At 37.8% G+C, this 19718-nt stretch overlaps 1 protein-coding gene across 2 annotated transcripts; it reads right to left on the bottom strand.

The window, feature by feature from the left end:
• Nucleotides 1-2035: 2035 nt before the first annotated feature.
• Nucleotides 2036-19359, bottom strand: LOC149816658 (aspartic proteinase-like protein 1). 2 transcript variants are annotated; one of them, XM_089988131.1, is made up of 10 exons: nucleotides 18863-19359; nucleotides 15333-15468; nucleotides 3954-4195; nucleotides 3638-3865; nucleotides 3220-3358; nucleotides 3074-3144; nucleotides 2889-2988; nucleotides 2606-2666; nucleotides 2461-2532; nucleotides 2036-2386 (listed from the first exon to the last, which is right to left on the bottom strand). In XM_089988131.1, exons 1-10 carry the CDS (start codon nucleotides 19192-19194, stop codon nucleotides 2175-2177), a joined length of 1593 nt encoding a protein of 530 aa, XP_089844257.1. In that variant the 5' UTR covers nucleotides 19195-19359; the 3' UTR covers nucleotides 2036-2174. The 2 variants fall into 2 exon arrangements, with proteins under 2 accessions (XP_089844257.1, XP_089844256.1); XM_089988130.1 differs by having other exon boundaries at nucleotides 2606-2669.
• Between the last annotated feature and the right edge of the window lie 359 nt (nucleotides 19360-19718).

The raw sequence follows: 19718 nt of genomic DNA on the forward strand, positions 1-19718 counted from the left end.
AGATTCACTTGGAATCTAAACCTTCCTCATGTAACTTCTATGTAAATGAAGAGGCTCCTCTCCTCTCAACGTGAACTCAGAAAGAGAGAGAGACCCATAGTGGACATGGGTCAGCTTGGACCGAACAACTTTAAAATATATTTTTTGCCTGTGTTTAAGTGAGCTTGTGTGATTTTAGCATTTATAAATATAAAGGAATTCATTAAACAATTCTTAACAATACAGATTTTGCAAAACATTGACGAATATTTATGATTTAACCTACTTATATTAATTTTTTGTCCTTTTTAAACATACAAAATTTAGAGAACCATGTACATAAAATATTTAAAGAATAATGACGAAACTCATAATTTGCATCCTTAAAGTTTGATAATTTATAAAGTGTGACGAAAGCTAACATTTTGGGAACCACTAAAGATCTCTAGTTGCGATCATTAGTGATATGATAATGCGTTTAATAAATATTGAGGCCATCATTAACTAAACAAATACACATTATACCACCATACTCAACCCTGTGCCCATTACTCTAACACAGAAACACTAAAAATTAAATAAAAGACAAGAAAATATGTATAAATCATCTACATTACAAACATGTATATATATATATATATATATATATCAAAAAAATTCTAAATATAATAAACCTTAAATGGTAAATCACTTAAAAATAATAAATAAAACACAAGACAATCACACAAATACACATGTACCAAGATAATGCTCATTTCTACAAAAAAGAAAAGAAAAATCAAAATTTTATATATATATATATATATATATATATAATTTGTATAAAACTCACCTTTCAAGGATGCCGCAACCATGTCAAAATGCCACGATGAAGTGTCATCAATGAATCTCTATAAAAAAAAGTGGCCAAAAATAGTTTACAAAAAAATTGTCAATTTTTTTGTGGAAGATCAAAGCAAGTTGGGGTCCATAAAAAACCCCAAAAAATGCAAAAATAACCCTAATATGTAGACAATCACTTTTTACACCACAAAAAATTGCAAACATAAACCTATTCTCTAGGTATAAGATATATACTATAGGTACAAGATATATATATAAATTTTCTAAAGTATTTGCAAAGTTAAAGTCAAAGAAGATCACAAAACTTGTTTTTACACTTTATGAAGACCGCAAAAAAATAAGTCTAAAAATACATTTAAATGATGATTAAAGAAAAGAAAAAGGATGTTCACACAATTTTCAATGACTTTAGTATAAAATATATAATTTTACTAAAATATTTATGATTATCAAAAAAGGTATAAATAACATAATTTTTTGCACACTTCTTGAAAACCGCAAAAAAAGCATACACCTTTTTAAATGGGAGAGCAATATATGGCACAAACTTTATGAGTTTAGCATATGCAAAGTATAAGAAGTCCTAACAAAGTCCTATTTACGATTATAGACATCAGGCCAAATTTGACAAACTGTGAGAATTTTAAGCAGGTCATTTTTATCGTACATTTTGACAAATTATGAGGATTTTAAGAAAAAACATCATTTTTATCATACAAGGTGATCATTTTCCATTTAAAATTCACATCTTATTGCTTGCAGCTTTGAAACAGTGTACTTGTTTGTAAATGAGCTAGTTCCAGCTTTAAAAGTAGGTTTAAAGCCCAATTTCTATTATTTTTCAATATTAAAATACATATTCATTTTATTAACAAGCCATGAGCTCGAGCTCAGCTCATCTAACTTGGGCTTGCCATGAGCTCCAACTCACCTTAGCTGGCCATAAAAATAGGCTAATTAAACACCCTTTGTTCAATTCATTCAGTTCGCTTACCACCTAAGCCCGTTGAAGTGACCAATTCCGGATAAAATGGGCATTCACGATGAAGAAATTGCTAAAGTCTCTGCTTTGCCACCAAAACTTGGGCATATGAGATCCAAACTCGAGGTTGAGTTAAGAGCTCATATGCATGTTCTGCGCATAACCGGATAAAACCACAACCTGCCAACCGCCCAAGAAATGAATCAAGGGTAACAGAAACCAAGAGAAACATACAGCTCACAGGGAATGGATTCCTACAACACCCATCTCAAAATCTGTGTGACCGCATAGGGTATCATCTTGGCATCAAAAATTAACAAGACAAAGGAAAACACATCTATACACATCCCATGGCAAAGAACCTCCAAGGTCAAGTCCCTTTCAGATGCAAGCACAACAAAACCAGAAGCAGCAAACTGAGCTGCTGCATCTGCTGCAAAGAGGCCGCAGAAGGATTGGCAGTAGGCGCCCAGCCAGCAATTGCAGGAGGAACTGCACGCCCACCAGGTGAACTCTGTTGCTGGTTTGTTGGGAGTGGATTTTCTGGTCGACCATTCTCATAACTTTCATTAAGATCCTGGCCTACAGAAATTTGTAAGAATATTTAGCTGAACCTAGAAGAATCAAAACTATATCACATTGGAAGAGCAACTCACAATTTGAGAGCGACCACCCCAATTTAAGGTTCTCTCTATCAAACACCATTCGGTAACCAGTCATCCAGTTTTCTGCATCAAAATCATCATTTCATGCAGCAGTCAAATGCACACACACACACACACACTGAGATTTAACACTCACGTCCAATTGTTCCAATTCCATCACTAGTAGACTGCAAAGCCAAACACAAACCACCAGAGTCCTGCTGCAGCACATAAGATCATGTCATTACTTATCATTCTCTCGATCCTGTACATAACTCCATTTAAAATGTACTTTTAACCATATTGGAGATGGACGGTATCATCAATGAACTGATTTAGATTGATAATTGTACCAGAAGGTACACGAAGACAACAAAGAAATCATGCATTTGAAAATTCAGTTGTCCACAAGCTCAAAAGACATGCATAAAATGGTATACCTGATTTGCGTGGTATTCAACCATGGGATTCTGAACAACAAAGCTATTGTTTGCAGCAAACATTAATGTAATCTTTGGAATCTCAGGTAAATCTTGCATCCTGCGTGCACAATATACAGTTCATTCTTATTCCCAGAACACAAGAAAAGGCCTCAGCCTCTATTTATGCATTACACCATATCCACCTGGATTTGTAACAATAATCCCATGGAGCTTCCTTGTAGACGACCCTTGAGGCATTTATCCATGCATCAAACTGCCATCAGAAAAGTTTTATGCTGAGGTCATCAGAGCAATCACGGAACAAAATTCAAAAAGGAAATAAAATTACCTGCAGAACAACCCTCTTATAGACATCATCCGGAAGATATGTGAACGAGGAGCCACTATCGACCAATGTTTGGAAGCTGGTTTGTTCAAGGCATGTCTTCCCAATACATACACCCTCCACACCAACAATGTAGGTCACACTGAAATAAGCAACTGACGCTTGTCAAGGGAACTCACCTAGAAACATTAACTAGTTCCAAACACAGAAATTTATACTAACGAGAAAATCTCTCTTTGTAAGGTCAGAATAGCACTGAATCTCATAGACTTCCCTTTTGAAGAAGCTCAAAGATCAATTAATTACAAATTTCCAAATTTTACATCACAAAAGTACTTGGAGCCTCATACTTCCAGACTATGGAATTATGTAGTTCAAAAAATTATTTCAACAACATAAGGTTAAAATTTTTATATCTTACTATTTTCCTTTTGATGACAGAAATGGAGTAGAATGTTGACTAGGTAAACCTTGATCCCCAAAGACAATCCTGCCTGAATCATCTTCCTGGAAACACATTGAGAAAGAATCCTGTACTAGTCCCGATTTTGCAAGAAAACTTGGAACCGAGATGTCTCCAAACCCCAAACCCATCAGACCATCAGGGGCAGCATCATTCAAAAAACCACCGCTTTGTTTATTTCCACATCTATAACAAGGCAAAAATAGAGGTAGTCATGTTAAGATATCTCAAAATAAGATAACTGCAGAACAGAACTTAAAGATTATGAACACACCCTATAAGAACTGAAACCGCCATGGGGCTTTTGGATGCAAGATTGTTGCTGTCAGCTAAATATAACTTGTCCTGAACCAGCAAACCAGAACTGGATGTATCCACTGAATCATAATTAACAGTGTAAGGACAAAACTGTGTTTGACTTTTGCATTTGGATCTGCTCTCACATAACCCATCACTGCAGAAGAAATGTTTGCTCGTAGTTGATCTGGACGGGCTATACATATTTAAATCTCTATCCTGCATAATAAATGCTCCAAACACCAGGGAGCACCTGCCAATCAATCATTGAGTATAAGTGCTAAACCTGTTATCACATCTAAGCAGTACAGCACACCCAAATAATTAGGTCTTACAATAGAGATTCGATATTAGTAAGAAGAATCAAATTAAACACCATGCTGCATATTGCATGATTTTCTAGCTTACAGTTGTAAAAAGGGTAAATAACTATTAACTAGAAAATTCCCCCCAGGAGATATATGCTTACAATGGAGTCAGATAACATGCTAACTTACAGCATTGCAAAACTCAAGGCAAAGAGTTCAACTACTCAGTCTCCTCAGGAATAATGAAAGAATTGTCAACATTATAAAATTATCAAAGTGTTCCTTTAATAGAGGTCAAACCGTCGAAACAAACAATATCCAACCAGTTAAAAAAGTCATGAGCTTATTCATGACAATTTCTGCAGGCCACTGGCTAGATTACATTGAAAAGGTTAACGGACGAAAGCTTACAATTCCCTCAAAGAATCAGTTCTGCATGGACTCATATGGGATGCAGAATAGCAGGAGAACAATCAGTGTTTGACTATCATAAAAAGCATGTGTTTGGAACTATGCAAGCAAAGGGAACACGTCTTTGTCTGCCAAACTAAATGGCCCGCTCACTGGCTGGGCCTCATTAAAGACAGACCAAATAAGAACATTGAAGATTACGTTTTGCATAAAATGTTCCACTTCAACAAAGCTTTGAAACAACATAAAGAATTAATAGTCACAAAGAACTGAAGTGCGATCCTCAACATGCCTGAAAGCTATCTCGCTATCTCCTCAGATATTCTTCAAGAATTTGGAATATCTTCTAGGAACAAGTGAAAATATGCGAAAGAAAATACATCACAGAGAGTGGAGGCATGATATCCAAAGTGCCTGTAAGCTTATCACACTATCTCCTCAGTTATTCTTCAAGACATTTGATTTCTCAAAGAATCCGGAAAAATCTCGAATATGTTTTAGGAACAACAGAAAGTATGGAAAAAAGTTTGGGATGACATCACAAAAATGCCTTTATAATAAACCAAGCACTATAACAATCAAGTTTTGATAAGAAAACATCAAAACATTTCATGTATTGAAAAACATATCACATCTTTTAAAAAAGACCAACTATGCAGGTGGTTATACTTTCATGGATTAAAATGTTATGATTTAACAAATATCATAATATCAAAAAAATATGATCACAAGTAATTAACACAAGATACTGCAGGGCGATCTACAGGATATTATCAAGCTGATGCCAACAAGGTACAGCATTGGCAGCCAGAATTCCACCACTCAAACTCTAGCTCGTGCTTGTCATAATCTGAACACCGTGTGGGAAGATGAGAGAAAAAGCACATCAACAAAAATAATTGTCCTTTCCCTTCTCCATTTCGCTTGATCATAATACATTTTTATAAAAGTATCATGAATAAAATGGAATCTCTTAGCACATTCTCATAAATAGCTTCGCCTAACACCCTGATCTTCCCAAATTTGGCAACCTCAATAACTAACCCAGGCTGATCAGAACCAGAAACTCCACTGCAGTGGCTAGGCACACGTTCCATTCATGCACAGCCACAGTTCCAGACCTTTTCTGGCATGTAACCTAGAATTCTGGGGGACCTTCATGGTTCAATTGATACTAACCTACTACCCAGGTGATTGTTGTAGAATAGCAGGATGGTTAGGCCACACTATCATAACTGATGCTTTTCAGGTTTGAATTCCACAGGAGTTATCTCCCAGCTTGCCTATAAAAAAGTCATCATCCTTTCATGCTAAAATGGTCTAAGACTCTAAGGGTGATAATAGCAAAAAGTCATCAACAACAACAACAACTACGCCTTCATCCCAAAACAATTGGGGTCGGCGATATGAACCAAAAAAGAAAATCATTCTGGGTCTTCCACATGAATCCTTCTCCTCCAATCATTTCTATCCAATGCCATGTCCTCGGTGAGGTTCAAAGCATTCATATCCTTTCCTATCACCTCCATCCATGTCTTCCTAGGCCTACCCCGACCTCTTTTAACTAATATATTTTCCCAATTCTCCATCCTTCTAACTGGAGCATCATTAGGTCTTCGCCGAATATGTCCAAACCACCGTAAACGATTCTCTCTCATCTTATTTTCAATGGGTGCAACGCCTACTTTCTTACGTATCTCCTCGTTCTTAATCTTATCTTTTATTGTATTTCCACACATCCATCTCAGCATACGCATCTCAGCTACACTCATTTTTTGAATATGATGTCTCTTGGCAGCCCAACATTCCGTACCATATAGTAAAGCGGGTCTAATAGTCGTCCTATACAACTTTCCCTTCAACCGCAATGGCATTCTACGATCGCACAACACTCCAGTTGCACTTTTCCATTTCATCCACCCAACCTTTATCCTATGATTTACATCACCATCAATTTCTCCATGCTTTTGAATGATAGATCCCAAATATTTGAAACAATCATCCACCGGTATTTCTTGCTCACCAAGCTTCACTACACTCTCATCACTACTTCGTTGCTTACTAAACCGACATTCCATGTATTCTGTCTTACTCTTACTCAACTTAAAACCTCTTGCTTCTAATGTCTGTCTCCATAATTCTAACTTAGCATTAACCCCAGCTCTAGACTCATCAATCAAAACAATATCATCAAAACAATATCATCAGCAAACAACATACACCACGGCACATTTTCTTGAATTGATCTCGTAAGCTCATCCATCATTATAGCAAATAGGAAAGGGCTTAAAGCAGATCCTTGATGTAACCCAACCGTTATAGGAAAATTGGTTGTCACCCCTCCACAAGTGCAGACATTGGTTACTACTCCTTCATACATATCCTTAATTATACTAATGTACTTGAGAGACACACCTTTCTTCATTATTGTCCACCAGAGAACGTCCCTAGGTACTCTATCGTATGCCTTCTCCAAATCAATAAAAACCATATGCAAATCTTTGTTCCTCTCTCTATTTCTCTCAATAAGTTGTCTAAGAAGATGTATAGCTTCCATAGTTGATCTTCCAGGCATAAAACCAAATTGATTCAGCAAAAAGTCATCACTTTTGCTTAATTTGTTACAGTTTTGGGTTTCAATCACTAATATTAGGTTTTCAGCGTATGTCACCTTGGTACAGGTACAGAAGGTACGACACAGCAATTTTAAAAAATGAGGGTACGGAGACAAGGCTATATATATATATATATATATATATATATATATATATATATATATATATATATATATATAGGTCCAATCCAATGCAGGAATTGTGACATGTCATTTTGAATAAAGGAGGGGGTGTAATTAAAAAATGAATAGGGGGTGTACGGAAATATTAAAAGATAATAAAAAGAGGAACGCCTCTCCCCCTCTCTCTCTCTCTATGTGCCTAAATGGGGTGTTTCTTTTCATGGTGGATCAGGGGAATACAGGGAGCCTATCACCATCTCTCCAATCGTGTGGCAAGCCCATAAGCCACGTCCCCAACAAACCCATTTCTCCGTCTGGGGGTACGAAGAAGGAGAAAAGGAGGTGAAGAAGATTGAGGAGGTAGGTCTCTCTCTCTCTCTCTCTCTCTCTCTCTCTCTCTCTAATCCTCTGGTTTATCTCCCCCCCCCCCTCCCCCCGTGCCCGCTCTCTCTCTCTTTTTCATGTTTCCCCCTCCCCCAACCCTCTCTCAAGTGACCTTGCAATCACCAAGAGAGAGACAGAGAGAAAGGGGAAACGACAAAGGGGAAGAAGAAAGCCAGAGAGGGGAGAACAAAGAGACCAGGGAGAGAGAGAGAGTCAAGGGTTTCAGGAGGGGAAAGATTTTGCCTTTTTTTATGAGGTTCCTGGCACAGTGCACCGTACCCGCACAGTGCAGCGTACTGGTACCCATGACGATGCGGGTACGACAACCGTGCCACGGTAACTGTAATGAAATATGCGGAAAAATAAAGAGTGTGATAAGCACTTACAATACCCACTAATGAATAAACAAAAGAGGTAACACCCAAACCCACAAGAGACAACACAACATAAAAATATAAATGTCTTTTATTGAAAAAGAGAGAGAGCTCTCAAGAGTGAAAAATACAAGAGGGGTTCACCCCTATATATACACAAAAGAAGGAGAGGGGGGATGGCCTTATGGCCTTAAAAGAAGAGCCACCTAGGGGCTCCCCATGGAGTCGTTGGGAGCCCCCAACGGTCACAAATGTGACCGTTGGGGGCCCCATCGACTCCATGGTGGGGCCCCTTTTATGTGAGCAAAAAACAAAAAAAATAAAAAGAAAAGAATTACAAAAAATAAATGAAAAATAACAAGTAACCCTATCGGGTACTTGTGAAATGACTAAAATACCCCTATTGGGTATTTTAGACAATACATATATATATATATGAATTACATGTATTTTAACACCCTCCCTCAAGCTTTACGAGGATATAACCGAAAGCTTGTTAAGGAGAAACAAAAAACGAGGAGCAGCAAGGGCCTTAGTGAAGAAGTCTGCCAACTGGTACTCAGATGTGACGTAAGGTAGTGCTATGGTTCCTCTTAGGTATTCATCACGTACGTAATGGCAGTCCATCTCAATATGCTTAGTACGCTCATGGAAGGTGTGATTGCTTGCAATATAAATTGCGCTTTTGTTGTCACAACACATCTTCGAAGGAGTAGAGATGACAATGCCCATATCACTGAGAAGACTTCTTAGTCATACAAGTTTCATGGTTGTAGTAGCCATAGCACGATATTCCGCTTCCATTGAAGACAAGGATACTTTGTGTTGCTTCTTGCATCTCCAAGAAATCATAGTCACCTAAGAAAACACAAAATCCCGTAGTTGAGACCCGGTCATTGGGATTTTCTCCCCAATCAGCATCAGTATAAGCAATTAAATCAAGTGATGAGGAAGAGGAAAGAAAAACTCCCTTAGTTATGGTGTTTTTAATATATCTGACGATCCTTAAGACTGCACTCATGTGCACGGTTGTAGGTGCATGTTGAAACTGACTGACAGAGTGGACGGCATGAGCTATGTCTGGCCGAGTGATGGATAAGTAGGTTAGAGACCCAACAAGTTGCCGGTAGGGAGTAGGATCCTCGAGAGGTGTTCCATCTTCCAACCTTAATTTTGCATTGATGACTTCAGGGGGGTTTGTCTTCTTATCATCGGAGATACCAAATTTGGAACAAATGTCAGCATCAAGTTTCATCTGAGAGAGAATGTACCCTCGAGGAGAGTACGCCACTTCAATCCCGAAAAAATATCTTAAGAAACCAAGGTCAGACATGTCAAAATTTTCTTTTAAAACTTTCTTAATATCATTAATTCCTTACTCATCACTTCCAGTGATGATCATATCATCAACATAAAGTAGTAAAATAACTACTGAAGACCCTACATTTTTCACAAACAAAGCAGTGTCAGTATAACATAAACGAAAATTCAAACTTATCATTACATTACTAAATCTATCATGCCAAGCCTTTGGGGCTTGTTTCAAAACATATAATGCCTTTTTAAGTTTGAGAATTTTATCTTTACCAATACATACTCCTGGTGGAGGATCCATGTAAACTTCTTCATTTAATTCACCATTTAGGAATGCATTCTTAACATCTAGTTGATAGATAGGCCATTTTTTGACTGACGCCACGGCGATAAGAGTCCTAACACTGGTCATCCTAGCTACGGGTGCAAAAGTTTCTTCATAATCTATACCGTATTCCTGAGCATATCCTTTTGCTACTAATCGGGCTTTATAACGTTTTAATGAACCATCACTTTTAGTTTTAATTTTGAAGACCCATCTACATTCAATCGATCTCTTTCCAGTGGGTAATGAAGTTATTTCCCAAGTTTTTGCCTTTTCAAGGGCACTAAGTTCTAAGTTCATGGCTTCAACCCATTGGGGAATGTTTTTGGCTTCATTATAATGTGAAGGTTCATGAAATGAGTGTAATGCAATTAGACACGCTTTATACCTTGAAGTTAGAGACTCATAGAAAACAAACCTATTAGGAGGATTGGAGATTCGGCCGAATCTCCTTAAAGAAGTTTCTTCTATGTTGGACCCTTGAGAGTATTTTTCTAAGGCGCTCATTTGAGCTTGTTGACCACGCCTAACATAGGTTTGGATTGGTCTATCACTTTCATCTTCAACATTGTCAAGAGGAATATCCTCTAGGTCATTCAACGACTCATTAGAGATTTCCTCTTCTTGAGGAGTCTCATCTTCTTGGGAGAGAAGATCAAATAAGAAAGCATATTCACTTTCGTCAATATCTTTAGTTTTCATAAAACCATTTTCATTTTCCAAAAAGGTTACATCTTTGGATACATAGAGTTTGTTATTTTTCAAGTCAAAACATCTAAAACCCTTTTGATTTTCTCCATATCCTAAGAAAACACATTCAATAGCTTTAGAAGATAATTTGTCTCTTTTATGTGTAAGGACAAAACATTTACACCCAAAAATTCTTAATCTATTGAAATCGGGTGTTCTTTCAAATAGTTTTTCATATGGAGATGTATTTTGTAAGGATGAAGATATAATTCTATTTATCAAGTAAGTTGAGGTTAAGGCCGCTTCGACCCAAAAACTCTTTGGAATTTCTTTGGAAATAAGGAGTGTCCTAGTGGTTTCCATGATGTGTCTATGCTTTCTTTCGGCTAAACCATTTTGTTGAGAAGTCCTAGGATCTTTGATGACAAATTTCATTTATTTCTAAATAATTTTGAAATTCATTTGATAGATATTCTTCACCTGAATCGGATCTAAGAGTAGAGATATTACTTGAAAATTGATTTTTGACTATCATATGAAATTTCTTGAAGAAGTCAAAGACTTCGGATTTTAAATTGAGAAAGTAAATCCATACATATCTAGTGTAGTCATCAATGAAAGTAACGTAATAGAAGTATCCTCCTTTAGACATGACCGGGGAAGGACCCCAAATGTCCGAATGGACTAACTCAAAAGGTCTTTTGGTCACAAAGGTTCGATTTGGAAAAAGGGTGGATTTCATTTTGCCAAAAATACAACTCTTGCAAACAAAATGTTTCTCATTACAAAATTTCTTTCCAAATGGAAAGAAGTACATTTTTGAGAAACTTGGATGTCCAACTCTTTGATGCCAAATTTCAATATTTTTATCTTGGACATGATTACAAAAAGAGTTAGTGGGAAGTTTCAAGTTGCTCATGTAATAGAGATCTCCCCTCCTATGGCCTTGCCCAATCTGTTTCCCGGACCGGAGATCCTGTATAGAGCAATCCGTAGTTGAGAAGGAGATTTCACATCCATGATTACATATTTGAGCAACAGAGAGGAGATTTAAATTAAGTTGAGGTACCACTCTTACGTTTGGCACAAAGAAATCTTTAGAAAAATTTAAGGTTCCAAAACTTTTTACTTGGAAAGATGTACCATCAGCAGTTGAAACATAGAAGTTTTTAGAGTTATTACACAAATCGGAAAGCTCATTTTCAAGAGGGGTCATATGAAAGGAAGCTCCAGAATCAAGGATCCAAGAAGACATACCTGGAGGAGAAGAAGAAGCTATGGCGGCACCCGAGGTTAATGGAATCTTGAGTAGAGTTTGTAGTGCTTCTGATAGTTGAGCAAGAGAAAAAGACTCTTTCCCTTTGATAGTTTCCTCCTTCTTTTGAGTAGCTTCTTCAACGGAGGCAACCTTGTTTTTAGGTGCTTCATTCAACTTAGGGCAATTAGGTCTTATGTGACCCGGTTCTTGGCAATGATGGCAAATGGCTTTTCTATAGTTGCCATTATCATTATTTTGCCTTCCAAAGTGTGGAGGCTTATAGGCTTTTACATGGTTGTCGGTTTAGGTACAGCCAAAACATCATCTCCTCCTTTAATCATGCAAGGACTAGTTTCTTCTTGGCATATTTCGACTATGGCATCTTCCAAGGGAAGAGGCTTAGATCTATGAAGAAGGGAAGATCTAACTTGTTCATATTCGGGCCTAAGCCATGTAGAAATTGGAAAAAGTGTTCTTTTTCCATTTGTTCTCTTCTTAGTTCCACATCCACACTAGAAACCCACTTTGGTTCTAATAAAGATAGCTCATCCCATAAGGGTCCAAGAGTGCTATAGTAATCCCTTACACTCATTTCTCCTTGCTTGATAGTCCGGATTTTTCTTGAAGAAAGAATTAACGAGCAAGGTCTTTTTGAGTAAACATATCTTTCATAAAGAACCATGCTTCATTAGCCATCTGAAACTTAGCAATGTTGGCGCAAATCTTGAGCTCCACATTGTTCATGAACCAAGCAAGAATCTTCTCATACTTACTTTCCCAATCTTCCACTTTAGATTGGTGATCTTCAATGGCCTTCATGCATGCATTTCCTTCAAGAGCTTTCTCTTGATCACCATCCATCTTAGTGAGTTGGAGTTGTGGTTCCGGAATGGTACCCATAACGTATCCCCAAAGTTTTTTTACCTTTGAGGTTGTTCTCCATGGCGGCGGCCCACATCATGTAGTTGGAGTCATTGAGCTTGAAGGAGAGATCAATCTTTTGTTCCCCTTCCATTTAATCACTCACAAGAGGACAAACGAAGAGAGATACAAAAAAACAATAATATAACTACTCAACTAGCTATATTAAGAAGAAGAGCACACACAAGGCTCTGATACCATGTAATGAAATATACAGAAAAATAAAGAGTGTGATAAGCACTTACAATACCCACTAATGAATAAACAAAAGAGGTAACACCCAAACCCACAAGAGACAACACAACATAAAAATATAAATGTCTTTTATTGAAAAAGAGAGAGAGCTCTCAAGAGTGAAAAATACAAGAGGGGTTTACCCCTATATATACACAAAAGAAGGAGAGGGGGGATGGCCTTATGGCCTTAAAAGAAGAGCCACCTAGGGGCTCCCAATGGAGTCGTTGGGAGCCCCCAACGGTCACAAATGTGACCGTTGGGGGCCCCATCGACTCCATGGTGGGGCCCCTTTTATGTGAGCAAAAAACAAAAAAAAAGAAAAAGAAAAGAATTACAAAAAATAAATGAAAAATAACAAGTACCCCTATCGGGTACTTGTGAAATGACTAAAATACCCCTAATGGGTATTTTAGACAATATATATATATATATATATGAATTACATGTATTTTAACAGTAACATAGTTTTCAGATATTTATGTATGAAACTTAAGGTTGTTAGAGAAGGGAAGATAAAACGGGAAAGTTCTTTTATGCCCATGTGAAACGAGAAGCAGGAAATGAGAGGGAAATGAGAAAGGAACCAAGATTCAAGAAGCATTTGGGAAATATTTGAGAAGAAAAATTAGTTTTTCTGTTTTATTTTTCTGTTTTAAATTCCAAGCGATAAAGGTTTAAAGCAAGAAAAAAATAATATATTAGCCTAATGTCCTTTATTCACTTGTCCTAACTACTAATACATAAATCTACACAAAGCTTATGGGAGGAAATAAAGGTTATTTAGAGTCTTAGACCAAATTTATGTAATCGCCAAAATGATGATGATTAAAAAGTAAATTTAACAAATGAATTTTTCATAAAATACATGTATACACTGATTAGATCTATATTTACAAGAATATAATCACACAAGTTGTTCATGCTTCACAAAGACAAATAAATAGTAAGGTTTATATTGAATAAAAATCATTACAATTTATAGCAAATAAGAAAATATTAAGATATATAAAAGCTGGCATTGGGAAATCTTCTGGGTGGAAGGATCTAAGGCTTGGGACTTACGTACTTTAGGATTAAGAAGTTAGACTCTGTAGACTCTTAAACCTGTTGCTATAAGTTTCAACTTCAGTTACATAAATATCTTTATAAGTTGCAACTTGAGTTACATAAAATATCCTCTTTTATACATCATATTACATGCATTTTTTATTGTCATAATGTGTGTAAGTTTGTTAGCCCATGGTTGGCAAACTCACTGGTTCAAACCGGCTGACTCGGCAACTTGGTCCGAGCTAGAACCCAAGCAAGTAATGGTTTGTGTTATACTTGGTTTTGACCAAGAATCACTGTGGCTCGGTGTATCCCTTGTCCACTTCACCGAAGTCGCCTTTCACGTCTGAACCAGGATAGAAAGGGACTTCAAATCCCAATAAATTTGACTCATAAAGATGTGCAATCATTAACTCAAATGCCTTTATGCAATCACCATATACAATATACATGCATTATGCCATCACCAGTAGTTTCATCATTTACTTCAAATGACTTTATGAAGTCACAATGCACTTTATCATATGCCACCATCGTGTACCATATACATGCTTTATGTCATCGCCATGCACATAACATGTGAATTGCAGTGATCAGTAGCAATGCTATATGCATGCTCATTGTCCTATACTATACATTGTTCCATGAAAACCTGCTGCTCTTAAATGCCTTAACCTACCGCAAGTCGCAAAGACTTTTTCCCCCAAAAACAGTTATATTTTTTATACCACCTATGACTATGAGGTGGTTGGGGGTATGGCTGTTTTCGCATATATAGTATAAAATAAAAATTGAAAAAATCCATCTAAAGTTTTAAATTTATTTGTTATAATATACAAAAAGTAAAAGCTCTTGAATCACCCAAGTCCCGAGTCACTGGGTGGGCAAACTATGTATTAGCCAACCCTAACAAACTCCAGATCTCCATGTTCCTATATCGTACTGTCCAGAACCTTCGAAGCAACTTTTAAGGGAAATTCTCTAAATTTAAAACGCAGAACTCCTAGAAATAATAACAACTATAGAAACTTATGACAATTCATAAGTTGCTCCTCCCAAATCTAACACAGCTGAGAGTGGTAGGAAGATCATCTTTCTTGCCTATTAACTATCACACATGGCACATCTGGGGTTTGGTAGGTTAAAGGCCATACAAGACCACACAAATGTAATGCACTTCTTTCCAAACAAATTTCCACACAAGTAATGCTCTTCTTCCTTAACAAATTTCCCACATATGTATTTCAAGAACAGCATAAAAAATTAAGCCTTCTGGAAATATAGCATAGACATCAGAGCACACTGATACAATCAAATGAAGCATATCCTTGGTATAGCTTAACATACCAAACTGTAATTTTGAGCTGCAATAGGAGCACACTGAATGCAATCACATGGAACCCAGAAAAGATCACTCCCAACATCTAACGCAACAAGGAAAGACACATTTGGTGTTCCAATGTCAACCCATGTGTAATGTAACCTGTCAAACAACATATCATGCATTGTTATGGATGCAGAGGAAATAAAGAGAAAAAAAATGCCTTCATTAATTATCAATAGAAAAGAAATCTTATGTCCTCAAAAGTGCATGCATGATTGTCCATGCCGAACTTTTTAGCAGATGCAATCATATTTCATCTGCAGTTTTGCATTACAGCAATTTATATGGTAAGACAAACAACAAAGGAGTTTATAAAATTTCATTGATTTCAACTCATAATTTAACAAATCAAAGGAAGGCATCTTCTTTATCAAAGCATGTACTCAAGCAGTCGTCACATTTTCAGAGAAAAGTGAAAATAAGCAGGTATTATCAGTTCAAAGCTTGAAGTCTGTCATGTTTCTAAATTTCCATAATAGGAATAGCTGATTTTAAGACCCAAAATCCTATTAAACAAAAATTTCAGGCCATTTAAAGCCTGTGCTCAATTTTGTTACAAGCAATTGCAGAAATATCAAGCATTGAGTTTCCAGTAAAACAATGGGATTTTATTACTCATGGGAATGTCACATACTTCTACAGGTTTGACGAGTAGACTAGAACAGCTCAGAAGTACTGTCTAAGACATATTGGCAAGCATTATAAATATACAATGTGGTGATAGTGTTTTAACAAAAAAATGCCTTTATCCAGGGAGTACTGCAATACGGATAGAAGTCAATAAAAGTAATGTTTCTATATTTAAATATAACAAGAATAACACTGAATGTGCACTCTACAAAGTGTAGACATGGCTAGAGCTAATAGGAACTTAGAAGTAGATAATTTATTGAAGACTTCATGAATAGTCATTTAACGTTTGATATTCTCCATATCTTGTTATAATATTATTCTTGTGCCAACATTGTTTAACCTATTAAAGAAAGCATCTGAGGTTTAGGCCTACCTCTAGCGATTGATTTCTATGTAGTTAAAAGCATTAGGCACAGCAGCCTCAAAGGTGCCTGGAACCCCCAAATAAGAACTAAACTTTATAATACTAATTCTTCAAAAAGATTAAAACTGAGAAATTAAAAAATTTACTAAATGATAATTTGACATTCTATGTAAAGAAATTCTAACATTTGTTTTGTAGTTTTCCTTTTAGGTGCTTCCATGGTACCCACCTTGGCTAAAGGACTGGGCCAACGTCCAGGTTACCTAGTCAAGTGTTTTGTGTCATTAACTGCATAGGCTGATCACATATTATAAGCATCTTAAGGACGAGAATAATACCATCATGATAACATTAGACTCATTAGGCATATCAAAGTGGGGTTCTCTCATAAATTTCTCCATTCAGATCATGGGACTAATCATATCCATCCAGGTTACCTAGTCAAGTGTTTGTGTCATTAACTACATGGGCTGGTCACATATTGTAAGCATCTTAAGTAGGGGTGGGCATCGGGCCGGCCTGGACAAGGCCGTTGACTGGGGTGGCCCGTTTACTAACGGGCCGGGTTTTGGCTCAGTTCTTAACGGGCTCGGGTTTGAAGAAGAAGCCCATGGCCCGGCCCATTGGCCCAACAGGCCAATGTGAAGCAGGCCGGATCCGGCCCGGCCCGGGCCAGCCTGGCCCAATCCTAAAATGCATAAATGCTTGGCTAAAATTATGGGTTAATGAGAGAATAGCAAGTTCCCATGCAACTAATTCCTAATTAGTGCAACTAATTCCTAATTAGTGCAATAATAATTAACAAATAGCAAGTTCTCATTCAACTAATTAGGTAAATAATAATATTTATTCAAGTTACTATGTAATAGTTAATTTTTAAAAATTTTATATTATTCAAATAATTAATAAAATAGTACAACTAATTAGGTAAACAGTAATAATTAACAAATAGCAAGTTGTCATACAACTAATTAGGTAAATAATAATATTTATTCAAGTTACTATGCAATAGTTAATTTTTTAAAATTTTATATTATTCAAATAATTAATAAAATAACAGACCCATCTGGACAGCCCGGTAGCCAGCGGGCCGGCCCGAGCCAGGTAGCCTGCAGGCCAGCCCAAGCCTGGCCCACGTATATAATGGGCCGGGTTTCAGTACCTAACAGGCCCGGGACTAAAATCATGGCCCAAACCCGGGACATGGCAGGCCACGTCGGTTTGGCCCATCGGGCTGCCAGGCCGGTTGCCCACCCCTAATCTTAAGGACAAGAATAATACCATCATGATAACATTAAACTCATTAGGCATATCAAAAGTGGGGTTCTCTCATAAGTTCATAACTTTCTCCATTCATATCATGGGACTAATTATATCCATCTGCCTTATCTATCATTCGGACCGGTTTGATTCAAAATATGTTTTGTATGCCAATCCGCCATCAGTGCAGCTGACAGTCCAATCTAGCTACTTGGTGGAACATACAACCACAAAGGCACCAAGATGTTTAAGAAGGCACCATTTCCGATGCAGATTTGAAGGTTGATCAAGTGTGGCAACGAGTGTGGCAGGATGAACCGAGAGATTATGCATACAGGAACTCGCAGTAGCAGAAATTTATCAGATGAAGTCAGACTAGCAATGGGAGGATTGCTAGCGAACTCAAATGAACCGATCCTGCGGTCTGTGATTTATTTCTGTCGTTCTGCTTTCCCTGATTGAGTTTTATCTGAGGGCAACAAAATGAGATTGGAAAAAGAGAGATAGCAATCAAGATAGAAGAGGAAAGCACAACAGAAAATTATAAAAATGGGAAACTTGTACAGGAATGGAGAAATAGGACTAGTAAGGACGACCACATGTAGAAGGGGGCAAGGCATGATGATGAAGATAACAATGAAAATGTCAAAGATAGTCTTATGCCACATGCAAAGAGGATGTTTCGAACTTGTGTTATAAGACAAACAGAATCCTACCCACATGGTTCCATACACGTTCGCTGTTCAGGTAAATCCTTCATCAGATTTCTTATTCAAAATCTAAAAGATTTCGGAGCCCATTTGCGAAGAACACAAAACATACCAATAGTTTCAAATGACAACCATTTAGTGTGAAAGAACTACTAGGGTATCAAAATCTTTTTCATAGAAAATCTAAGGAACTATTTAGTGTAGAACAGTTTTTTTGCCAGAACACGGTTTTGAGCTTGTTTGGCTGACAATGCCTTTGAAAAAAAAAGGTTTTCGAAACATGTTTTTGAGATCTCACTGACACTATTTGAGATGCCATGCCCAGCCATCCCCTTTTTTCTCTTCCCTTCTGGCTTCTTCTCATCACACATGCATGACACCACTCTCCCACCCTGATACCACGGCTGCCGGAGGAGTCGCCGGAGATCAGCTCCAAAAGGTCGATCTCCGGCGAGATCTTGAACCAGGGATGTGAGAGTGAGAGTGAGAGAGAGAGAGTAGTGATCATTAGGGGTTGTTGGTATACCATCCGAAGCCGTTGCCGAGGGCGAAGGTCTGGCTGCCCTCGGAGAAGAAGAGGAGCGACTGATTCTGCGAGCCGAGCCTCATCCGCTGCCTCTGGACGTCACTGCTCATCATCATCCGGTAGTACTCCAGACTCCGTGCACGGAACCTGGAAGAGGCCTCCCCTCCTCTCCCTCTCCCTCTCCCTCTCTCGATCGACCTCGCCTCCTCCGAGAACCGATGGATGAGCTTCGACGACAACGTCAGGGACTGCGAGCCACCCTCCACAACCACCACCAAAAAGAGTAACGAGACGAAGCAACGACCAGAAGGAGCAGCCATCGCCGGAAACATACAGGCTCTTGGAGGAAATGGGGTAACTTGGAAAGCAAAGACTCTCTCTCTCTCTCTCTCTCCTTGGGCTTTGAAAAATAGAGAAAGTGTGAGACGTGTGTTTTCCGGAAAAGGGGGATGACGATAGGATTGTTTATGCGGCGCGGCTCGTCATCAATCGCAAGTGCCCTCGCTCCTCTCAACAAATCACAGAAACACCACAGTGGTGCTTTTGCTTGCTGGCTCCGGGCAATGCTAGAGCACAGGGATGCTGCTGCTGCTGTTTTTTTTTTTTTTCATTTATAAACCGAAGACCTGGTCACGCTTGCTCAGCCTGACATACCTACGCTTATATGTAAAACTTCGAGGATAAGGTTTCCAAGACCTATGCTACGTTTTGTCTTAGGCCAAAAAAGAATAACGCTTATTGGATAAACCTTAGACTGTCCGTCAAGGGTTAAGCAGACCCCACCAGTTCTACAACTGTACCATTGGGGTTTGAACCTGCAACGTCTCAACACAAGGTCAAGTGCACTAGCTGCTCC

Source organism: Nuphar pumila, chromosome 14 (assembly GCF_984573655.1).
Source record: "Nuphar pumila chromosome 14, dmNupPumi1.hap1.1, whole genome shotgun sequence".
Lineage (NCBI taxonomy): Eukaryota > Viridiplantae > Streptophyta > Magnoliopsida > Nymphaeales > Nymphaeaceae > Nuphar > Nuphar pumila.

Coding starts and splice junctions, on each gene's coding strand:
- LOC149816658 (XM_089988130.1), bottom strand. CDS start 19,194: ATGTTTCCGGCGATGGCTGCTCCTTCTGGTCGTTGCTTCGTCTCGTTA. Junction 3,359..3,637: donor CTGTCATCAAAAGGAAAATA/GTAAGATATAAA, acceptor TGCTTATTTCAG/TGTGACCTACATTGTTGGTG. Junction 2,533..2,605: donor TGGAATTGGAACAATTGGAC/GTGAGTGTTAAA, acceptor ATTTTGATGCAG/AAAACTGGATGACTGGTTAC.